The following is an 11,607-nucleotide window of genomic DNA, read 5'->3' as shown; positions in this document are numbered from 1 at the left end:
GACATGGTCACTAACACTATTATTAGAACTTATGACATGAACTTATGATGGACGAATCCGTGATCATGGCGCTTGAAACAGTGCCGAAATATCGGAAACTCATCACAATGAATAAACATGGTAAATATCCCGTCATAAGTTCTAATAAAAAAAAGGTAAGTTGTATTTTGGCGTGCGATTGTCTCTGCCCTCCATGCGTTCACGCCTGTTTTCAATGGACACCCATGGGAAGGGATATGTACCTACCTACGTATGTACCTAATAGTATTTTTTAAGGTTTTTATTGATTTTCTTGTTTTAAGAAGTGCAAGTGCAATCACTATCATGTTTCCAGATGGTAGGTAATAAAATAACTCAATAGGTAACTACGGAAAATAATTAAAAAATCATTGAAAATTCTTAATTATTTATTTATTCGGACAAATAAACTTCTTTTCAAATTCATGATTCAAACAAAAATACATGACATTCATTCAAGTACTGAATTTTCAGAAGAAAATATAAAAAAAAACAATAACAGATAATTGCATGACAAGCCTATACCAATTTTTATTATTATAATAATTACAACTTTATTACAATTTTAATAATTATTATTACCTTATATTAAGATACATTAACGAAGCCTTATAAAAATTGAAATGAACAACGTTTTCCACTCGTATTGCACAGTTAAAAATAGCATAAATATTACCAATTATATCAATAATTATTGTAATAACATCTAATTGAATTAATATAAAAATTACAATTTTCTATATAAAAAAAATATAAAATGTATTTGGCTTTGAATATTTAATAAAAAGAAAAAATTGGAATGTTTGAGTATTTTGGCTACGCAAAATGATTTTGTCATGATCGATTAAATGACAATTTAATAATTATATTTTTTTCTAACCATAAAAAAATAAAATAAATTTAATAATGAAATAATATTTAAAAGAAAATCATTTTTAATGGCGACTCGATTCCTAGTGACGGAAGAAAAAAGGATATCGATAAAAAAGTATCGATATTTTATTCGATTAAAATCTAATAGATGACAATTAATTATGTACAATGAAACCTTACACTGATTATTAAAAATAATAATAATATACAATACTTAAACGCTAGAATTTACAATGTTAAATGATTATTTATTATTATCGCCTAAATACAGTCATGTCGATAACCTATTATACAATAATTTACAAAAAGCTTAACTATAAATGATATGCAAAAAGCTATTATTATAGCTCATGATTTCACTGGATTATTTAAATAAAACTATTTATTTTAATTTAAGTACGCAATAATGTCGATAGGGCTGTACTCTATCGATAAAATGTTGAAATTGAAAATCGATCAATCCGTGATTATTTTGTATTGTTACATCGATATATTTTGACATTTTTATAATGATTTGTTGCGCTGATTCTCTTGTATACTAACTTATTTTCAATCTTTCTTTACTATTAGCAGTAGTTGGTCTACATAATGATTTTATGAGACAGAGAAGAAAAAATGAACTTTTGTTAGAATGAATATTTATTTGGCACCATTAATATTCTTCTTTTGTTTATACTTTAAGAAAGATATTCCATGCACAAGAGAATTGGCGCAGTTGTCTTTAAAAATATATGAGAGTATGCGATTGATATAAATGCAAGGTTCATGCCTAAAGCACAATTTTTGGCACATCCCCAAAGAGTATTAAAAAAAATATTATACTCCAAAAAAATAGAGAACACCATTTAATCTGTCGTTGACTGAGTATTTTAGTTTTGGAAGTCTTGTTTAGTTTAACCGTATACATTTTCCGATAATAATGCATCAGGGATAGTCCCATTAAGTCTAATTGAGCCCCGAAACAACAAAAAAGGGAAAACTTAACAACAATCGGTTTAACAGAAGCTTGCTAATAATAAGATTGCCGAAGATTCGGCTATGAGCCTGCCGAGTACCAGTTCGTGTTTGGTGGCGCGGACTTGTCAGGCTGATGGGCATGAGACGCATGGGCAGAATGCGCCTGAGGATGATAAAGATGGAACGATGACGGTGGATGGAAGAACTGTGACTGGTCTAACGATGAAGCATAGTCTAAAGCACCCGGAACAGCCGAATACGCTTGAGGCTTCAACGGTAAAGGAGCTTCACCTAAATACGAGTGTCTTAACGCTTCAGAATAAGCACTATTGTCGTATGGCAACGCATATTGCTGCTTATCTCTAGGTGATACTGAACCTGGAGGCGTCATAGCCGAATGGTAGTCAGCATAGCCTCCGTAAGCTAAAGATCCTATGTCAGTACCCTTATGTCCTAATTGCTCTCCATAGCCGGAGCCTTCACTACCTGGTGGGGTCGGCAATGGCCCTGACTGGCCGTCACCAGAATAGTACCCACCAGTTCTACCATCACCTAAGAAGTTGCTTCGAATAACACTTTCTCTATTCGCGTAAAGCTGTCTCAACAGAGCTGACGCAGGAGTGGAAGTATGGTTCGTTGGTATCTGTCTATTCAGAGGATTCAAGTGATGATTCTGCGTCCCTATCCATTGTATTGTTGATTTCTGTTGCTGCTGTTTCAGAAGAGCATCAGTGGAGAAGTCGGTTGGTCTGTGAGATATTTCTTTGCCATCTAAAGCTACTGACGGTAAGTGCTTCGACATAGCATTTTCTAAATCTCTAACTGATGTTGCGTCCGACCCACCTTCGGGTATAGCTAAATTGGTTTTGGAAATGTCTCGTTCTGCAGGTGAAATGGCAGCTCCAGGATTGGAAGACGTCTTTCGTCGCTCTTCGTCCCTTTCAGTTTCGTCTTCGCAGTCAGTTGTGTGCTTTCGTTTCTTCAGTCTTCTGGCTGGCATGGGTGAAGTTCTTTCAGTATTTGTGTGAAGAGGTAGTGGTTGAGCATCACTCAGTCTGGTTAGATGAGTGACTTCAGATGTTGGGACTGGTGCTGATGACGCTGAGTCAGTGTTCGTCGGAGGTTCAGTTCTTTCTGCTTGATGGCGTGGTGGAGGCGGTGGAGCACCGGAGTTGTCGGTATCTGGTGGACCGTTCTCTGGATCCCCAGTAGTTTCTTCTCTTTTCACTCCTTGCACGCTCTCTTCTAACTGACAGCAGTCCATTACTGTGTTTGGATATTCGCGTCCACTGAAAGAAACAGAGAATCTACGTTAAAATTTGAACTTGTATTACTGAAAATGATGTTATTGCAATTTTGAATATCTCCAAATTCTTAACATACTATATTATGAATGACTTACCTGATAACATAGTTGACGCAAATAATATTCTGTTCCTCAGCGTTCTTGGAGGAGCAGACGACTGTGGCACAGGTCTGCATCCAGGTGTAGCCACCGAGCTTGTTCATTATCCTATAGTAGTGTGTCAGAACTTGGCCTTTGTTCATTACTGCAACAAAAAGAAAATTCCAGTCAGTATCAATTTAGAGTATTCCAAGCCAATACTGCAACTCTTGGATAACCTATCAGACAATGTGATGAGTCAATGGTTAAATAATACTGATAAAAATGATGCCATGGACTTTTTGGCAGTCTTTTTTTAACTTTTGATTCGAATGACATTCATAGAAAAATCTTCTCATTGACTTGAACACTGCTGATTGAAAACTTTCAAGACCGTTTCATGTGTGTGACTATACCACAGATTTTAATTACTATTAAATGCTTCCCTAATCAGGATTCATTAGAATTTGATCGTCAGGTTTCCAACCGCGAACACCTTACAAGACCTGGATAAGACAAACCGATTGACCTTCATCATGATCACAAACAATAGCTTAAACAAAAGTAAACGTACCTATATTAGCGTGATAATATTCAATAGATTTGTTACACAAAGGACATAGTGAACACGTGTTCATTGTACGTGAGTCATTAGGACTAACACGGTTTTTGGCATTGTTGATGTATTGTATTGGCAACGGATTTTTAATTATGATGCATTCGGTCTTGGTAGGGAGCCAATAAGTGAAACTGGTGGAACGTTTGTTGTCTAGATGTAATTTAGACTAGGCGATTTGATAGATCCTAGTGAAGCTTATTTTCAAATTGATGTCAGTGAAGAAGATTAAAGCATTAACTGCTGAAAGAAAACTGTTGAAAGCAAATCCTCAGCTAAGCGTTGGCCACCAGTGACAGACGTGGCGGTTGGCGCGTTAAAATATTGGGGGCTCTTCAAACACATACTGAAGATATGGTTACCATAATTGGCTAATAACAGATAGTAGTTAATCTTTTATATCCGAATCTTGTCAAACCTCAGGCTGCCTTTAGTTGGAAAATAGGAGCTAATAGTTAATTTTGCTCCATATTATATTCAAAAGATGATCACGGTATTAATAAGAATATAACCATGAGAAGGTGTGATGACTGTCAAAGACGAAGTGTTGGTGGAAGGTGGAATTTATAATGAAGACAATAAACCTCGTAATGTGCTTATTATTTTCTGGCAATGTACTTTGGCACACGGAAAACATATTATCGTATACAATAAAGACATAAATCAACTTGTTTTCAGGCAATGACAAACGAATAAATGCCAAAGCGTCATACTTGTCGGAAGTCCCAAACATAATCATTTAATTTTATTGGACGTATGCACAAAATTTGAATATCATATGCCTCGCGATCGTCAATAAAGTCATCTGGTAACCAAACCGCGTATACAGTTGTAACCAAATTACCCGCTTTCTAACAAACACCCGGACTTTTATGCTAATTTGTACAATTGTTATTCCAGACCAGGAATGTCCACATTTGACCGGCATCTACATAGATGTACATTTTAAATTTAAATTGATGGTCTCGTAAAGCTATCAAATGGTAAGGTGCTAGAACCGCATGACGTTAACGCTTCACCGTGATTGGCATTCAAAATGTCAGCCATCTTGTTATGTACGATGATTGGTTGGGTGATTACGTCAGTATTATGAGTTCTTCCATTCATGTCATCTTTGTTCTTGAAGTCGTGTATTTTTGTGGTGGAGCAATCGCATTAGATCGATTCGAGTTCAGATGAGTAAGATACATTAAGGTCGTCACGAATTTTCCTCGTCAGCGAATTAACATAGGTGTTTGAACGGTAAAGTACACATTAACGTCAACCCTAAGGTTGTCATAGAAGAAGCGTTGCAAAACAATGCAGCACATGCAAACAATACAAATGAAAATAATAAAGTAATAAAATTCAATAAGGAAACTGATAATTTAAAAGATGCAAGAAAAACTTTAAACACTGAGGAAGTTGAAAACAACAAAAACTATGAATCACACAATAATTCAGAAGGGAACAGTCATAAAACAGAAAAAAACGTAATCTCATAGGACATTAAGGCATGACATTTCCCACGTCTTCATACAGGGAGAGGAAACCAAAATGGTGGTATAAAAATTATTATTCAAATCACAACGTGAGTAGAGACGGGCCGGCATGGCGCTAGGCCTAAATTGTATTCCACTGACGGATGTGCAGGAAAGTAATAATATCATATATACGAAAAGATTACATTGCTTGAATAAGAATTTCTCGGAATAAGTTTTAGCGATATCATACGGAAAAATCAGGAAAAAAGAAATATCTAAGAGTTGAAAATAACTTAAATTGTACATTTCATGAGAAAAAGCGAATAATTCAGATTACCAATGAATAGCTAGCTAAACAAAAGAATATAAAGCCGTAACACCGAAAATCATTACAGAAGAAATGTTCCCACCAAACGTCGGTCTCATAAATTTTCCTCGAAACGATTTGCGCCTTGAGCTGCCTGTCTTCTTGACATGGATTTCTATAGACCACAAACTGAATACAAATCGGTAGTTACGACATTAACCTACGAAGGATTTCACCACATATATTGGGTCATGGGTGGACATCGTGTCGTTTATAGACAATTGATGATACTCGCAAGGCTAATTAGAAACAGAGGCGACAATTAATGTTGCCTAACTAGATTGATTTATAGAAAGAAATGTTGAAAGGTGTCTTTCATTTGAGGAAGTAATAAATAAAATTAATTACACGCCTAATAATGAAGTGAAAACAGAGTCTAATAATGTTAAAGGCAATAAAACTATTCCAAATAATCAAAGATGTGTATGTGATGATAATAATACACAATAAAAGGCGAATCATAAAAATGCAGCACGTCTTTACGACTGTAATCAAAATGTCGTATCTGATTTAGCAATTGAATATAATGGCACAATGAGGAAATGAGACAAACAAAGATATAATAATAAAGTAATACGTACAATCTACGTGACATTTTCTAAGTTTGTTGGCATCTTCACCATGGCAGAGGGCATAGAGATTCTTCCCTGTTAATTCTTCCGCGGTGTATCCCAAGAGTTCTGATACTCGACTGGAAATAAAAGAAAGGTATTATTAATTGACACAAATGAAAAAGGACAAAGAATTTGAGGCTACTTCAAATGTAAGGATGGTTTAGAATAGTTACCTGGGCTCACAATGCGCTATTCGGAAGTCAAAGTTGATTCTTGTGACGAACATGTCAGATTCTAATCTGATCTCGTGGACTGATGGCGGTGGTAATGCTATGGCGAGAGCCACCATGCCCAGGAGTACTGTTGGGGATTTTCGACTATGGGAAAAAGAATACTGCGGTCGAAGGCGGCACAGCATCAGAACCACCTGGAAAGAAGGAGAAATACATTGAAGATGTGTTACAATATCACTTGCTAATCTTCGTAAAGGAATGTGGACTGAAAATACAAAAATGATCATTATTCTTAAGATAATAAGGTTAATCAGTAACGTTGTCCTCTGTAACGATTCTAAAAATAAAACAGACATAAATAAGCTTCCTAAGGAGATATATCTTTCCTCTATACCTCAACATGTTTAATAAAAACTCGTAAACAAAGAAGAAACACAACAAAAACAAAATAAAAAAACATCATCAAAACTTTCACAGAGTTACTTCGTTTTCGTAAAATAGAAAACGCGAGACGTGTCTCATGTAAGAACATTAAACTTTCAAACATAACGAGAAACTGAAAAGCTATTTGTTACACGCCGTAATGTTACTGAGGCACGTATAAAACATATTACCAGGTAATCGAATTCCAAGATCAAATGTAAGAAGGATCAACTAATTTGCAATTTTCCCAATAAAACCCTAGCCGTCGGCGTAACATGCACTCGAAATCGTTCCAGTACTAATTGTTCAACTGTTTCCAAAACGGAGTTATATCACCCATTAAGATGAAGATAAAACAAATTATGGTTGTAACTTTTACTTTAATACCTAACAACCCTTTAAAATGGAAATAAAAGAGCAATCGACAAGCAATAAAGAAATGAACGAGTCCCTAAGTCTAAAAGGAAGTGACCAAGAAACAGCTTATAAAATAAAAGGAGAATTTACACCCCGAAAACAATCTACCGGCAATTTCGCTCAGCTATTGCGGTATTCGCAAGTCGCTTCTGATATAATCACGTTTTATGACCTAGCACCGAGTTAAGGCAAAAATTATGGGGCCATATAATGCTGCCTTGAGGCACCCCAAGCTAACAATAATTCTAACCAATAATATTTGTGATCTAAGACGGATAAGGAGGTCGTTCGAATCCATTTGTTACTCGCTGTGTAGATTATGAAGCTGTGAGATACAGTTTCATGGATGTACGTGGAGAAAATTATGATTTACGTGTCGAAGGGTGAAGTTAAAATGGTTTTGTTTGCTTAAAGACTTTGAGTAAAGAACTAGACATGTAATTTACAAATAACACTGATAATTTTGTCAATAATCTCTTTGCTACAAGATACCCACCCGCCAGTTACCACTCTCAGCGGACCTCGTCGGTTCACCCTCCTTGTTTCTTCCAACCTAGATCGAAAATGAAAATTCAGCGTCCATATATTTCTCTCTATACAATATTAGATAAGAAAAATGTCCACAAACTTTCATAGTCTTCTTGGTCATAATTATTTTTTAAATAATTTTAGGATGATTTACTGATAATATGTGTTAAAATTAATGACTTCGTATTCTATTAAAGAAAAGCAAAGATTTAGTAGAATAAGAAATTATTGGGAACCGATTTTCCATCTACAGTTGCTGTGTCCTCATTTATATTATCATCTTCTACCAAATCTTTACTTTTGAAATAATCTTTGCTGGTTTCCTTACCCTGTATCCTGAAGACTTGAAATGGCATCCTCTCTTGGTCAGCGTGCTCTTCATCCTGACGCAAAAGGCTCGGTCCATTCCTCGGTACAGCGACCCACTCGCCGCTAGACTCATTTGCGATGATACTGTTAACAATATAATTAAAATTAAGTCTTATTGTTGCATTTTTAAAGTTCACAATTAGTATTTCGAATATTTGAAGTCTATGTTTACAAGTCTGACTAGTGTCATCATAGGATATTAATAAAAAGTGCGTCTTAAATGACAACATTGTTATGTCTTCATCTTTGAATAAATTGTAATTGTAATGTATGGTAATCAAATACGGTTTAAAGATAGATAAATTCCAATAGATTGCGTTCTATAGATATCACGTAATGCTTATTTTTACACAGTTCATTAACGTAGTAAAATCTTCCACCTAAGTGCTAAATAAGTCCGAGATTTTAATTGTAAAATTCTAAAAAGTAAGAACCGTTAGTCGATCCTAAATTGATTTCCTTACTAATAAAGATATGTCAGCTAAAAAAATGGAAGTAAAGAACCAAGAAATGGATGAAATCTTAACACAAATAGATTCAATTTTTGGTTAAAATGTGGATCAATCAGTGTGAGAGTTGATTGATTGGGTGGACGTGTAGCTAATTAAAAGGTTTGTGATGCTGGGATCGGGATGATCGACACTACGCTGTAATTGATTTCACTGGACCAGCCACCAAGTTATTTGAGGATGGTTCTAAAAGTTTTTAAGATGCTGATGTTAAAGAAAACTGTTTGAGTGCCGTACTCAGAGACGTATAAAGATTATTTAAATATGATTATTTTGTTCCGAAAAGAATTGCTAAGAACTGAGTTTAATAACTATTGAACTGAGCATAATGAGTATGAAGAAGGAAAAGTATTTGTAAAACTGTGATAGATTTGTTTCAAATAACCAAATGGCAATGTTCTCAAAACGTCACTCTTAATAATCTTTGAAACATTAAGGTTTTTATTGAACACACTATTACTTCATATTACATAGTAACAGATAGTTTTTATAATATTTTTTAGTGTTCCCATTTCAGTAGCTAGTTTTTGCTAACATTAGTCATAGATCGATAGGTACATTAATTCCTTTATTTCCTTGGAATAGTCGGCAAAAAGTATTGTGTTCATCTTTCTTTTATTTTTGTCGTTGATCTACGATTTGATCTTGGCCCCGATGCCACATGCAGTGAGAATAAATGCTGCTACCTATTGGTTTTTCCACAAATACTGTTAATGAAGTCGTTGATACAATTTCTTTGTAATTTAATATTAAATATGGTTTGTAAGTGGTTTTGATTTGAACGATCAGACAACGCAGACTTCCTTTAGTGTAATAATATTTTAAGTGAAACAATACATTGAGGCACTTGCAGAAGATAATATAGAAATAACTAAAGAACATACAAAGGCCAATAAAATTGATATATCAGAGACCAATATTGTCCTTATTGCCAATGTACATAACAAATATAACGACAAAGAAGCAACAGCTGTCAACGAAGTTAAAATTCAACTCGCATGTGTTTCTGTTGCAAGTTTAATCTTTGGCAATAGGCACAATGACCATTATGGTTGACAAAAGGTATGTCGATTGGTATCAAGTTGTGTCACATTAAACTAGATTGAGTCAGCGAGCAAATATTTGTATAACCTTGGTGTATTTGCCAGCTTTTTATAAGGAACAAAAATGTGTGTGGTCGGTACTTTTTTGGATCCATTTTTATGAATTTCAGTAAGATATTTGTGTACTATTGTTTCATAAGTATAAATGGGTAAACTAAAATATATTTTGGATAACTCGACGGCAACAGTTAATCATAAGATGATGATAATTTTAACTGGACTAAAGTTAATGATCACAAATGTAATGGCTCAATCTATACTAATATTATAAAGCTGAGCTCAACTCAGTCTTAGTAAAAATGTGTACACACTTAGGATTATATGGAGCTTTTTGATTCTAGATTAAAAGACAATAGACCCAGCCAAGGAACAACGTGTATTTTCCTTAAACTATTCTCACAGGCGAAATAGGAATGATTTAAAATTTTAATGTTTTGGCAACAGATGATAATGTAAAATTGTTTGTAAAAGATAAGATCTGAAATACTAGTGACTTTACAGCTACCGACGATACCATGAGAGCCAAACGGCAGATTATGGCATTATCCCAAGACGTCTGCATGTGGGAGAGGCGCATACTGAACGTTTACGGGTTGATATTATCTAAATGGCAACGACATTTCTATTATTTCTTTAAAGTTCAAGCTTTATACAGGCATCTGGTGTTTCTGATTCAAAATATTTTCTGTTAGATTTTCTGATTCAATATTTGAACTTGTTATTTTATCTTTAAGTTATTTTTTTTCTAAAATTCTATCTTTTCGATAATATAAAATTACATTCAAGTTAATAAAATTGTAGAAATGTTTGGCAAACACCTAAAATATGTTTGAAAGTGGGAAATTTTGATATTTTCTCTTGTTCTCTACGATTTTTAAGAGCTTCTTGGTTTTGCAATCCTTAAACTTTTAGAGCCACTGTTCCATCAGTCCAGAAAACATCACGCCATGGTCATCACGGTGACAATGTGGCGATTTCAACATGGATCACTGTTCTGTGACTCATTTCACCACGGCCGTCAACACACAATGGTCGACTGTCAATCCAACTCGATCCTGATTGATTTTTTTATCGAGTTTCTTTACCAGCGTAGAGTAAATTGAAATCGATTCTAGCCCTTCGATGATACGTTTGAGGTGGTTGGGTTTAAAAATGATGTGTTAACAGTTTTTTTTATTTTCTAGCCTTAATTGGTGTAGTAGCGAAAAATTGGGATGTTCATTGGTAAATTTTTGGGCAGCAAAAAATGGATTCCAAACATCTTAGCTCGCTTTTACTGCATAAAATTTTGTGTTTTTTACGTTGAAAGATTGTACCTGTATTCTGATATTCAGTTAGAAATTTTATTTATGAGCTTTCGAGCCTACTTCTTTTTATATTAATTTAATCTTATGTAAACGTGTACATTGTATGTTTTGATTGACCTCCTATCACCATCGCCTGTTTTTATCAAATGTTTTATACGATTCGAGCAATCATTCATTTCGTTCCGTTTCATTGCATTCGTGGAATCCAAAAAATTACACAAAACAATCAAAAGAAAATATTGAATTGGAATTGCTAGCATTTAAAGCAAGTTTTTCAACTGGCCATGCCGAAGCCACAACAATAAATAAAAACTCAGATCATTCGACCGCATAACACTGCCGGTGAAAATTATTATACGAATGAACTTTTTGCCTATCGTCGTGTTTAATTGAAGCCAGCAGTCGGCACCCACATCTCTTTAGAAAATTAAACAGGTGACTGACTTAATAGCGCAGATGACGGCGGCGCCTTGATTTGATGCGCAG

The 11,607-nt window shown here is 34.7% G+C and overlaps 1 protein-coding gene across 5 annotated transcripts in view; it reads right to left on the bottom strand.

Moving 5' to 3' along the window:
- Positions 1 to 389: 389 nt before the first annotated feature.
- LOC118277959 (protein trachealess) overlaps positions 390 to 11,607 on the bottom strand; it is a 172,482-nt gene continuing 161,264 nt past the window's right edge. For 3 of the 5 annotated variants that reach the window (XM_050700310.1, XM_050700311.1, XM_050700312.1), the window contains 6 exons: positions 8,162 to 8,286; positions 7,802 to 7,858; positions 6,466 to 6,659; positions 6,260 to 6,369; positions 3,251 to 3,398; positions 390 to 3,137 (listed from right to left, as the gene is read on the bottom strand). In XM_050700310.1, coding sequence (XP_050556267.1) covers positions 1,928 to 3,137; positions 3,251 to 3,398; positions 6,260 to 6,369; positions 6,466 to 6,659; positions 7,802 to 7,858; positions 8,162 to 8,286 — 1,844 coding nt within the window. In that variant the 3' untranslated portion in view covers positions 390 to 1,927. The remainder of the gene's footprint in view (positions 3,138 to 3,250; positions 3,399 to 6,259; positions 6,370 to 6,465; positions 6,660 to 7,801; positions 7,859 to 8,161; positions 8,287 to 11,607) is intronic. The other 2 variants (XM_050700313.1, XM_035597000.2) reach the window with 1 other exon arrangement.

This window comes from Spodoptera frugiperda, chromosome 18 (genome assembly GCF_023101765.2).
Source record: "Spodoptera frugiperda isolate SF20-4 chromosome 18, AGI-APGP_CSIRO_Sfru_2.0, whole genome shotgun sequence".
Classification (NCBI taxonomy): Eukaryota; Metazoa; Arthropoda; class Insecta; order Lepidoptera; family Noctuidae; genus Spodoptera; species Spodoptera frugiperda.
Note: the sequence above shows the minus strand (reverse complement) of the source record. Positions and strands in the feature narration are given on the sequence as shown.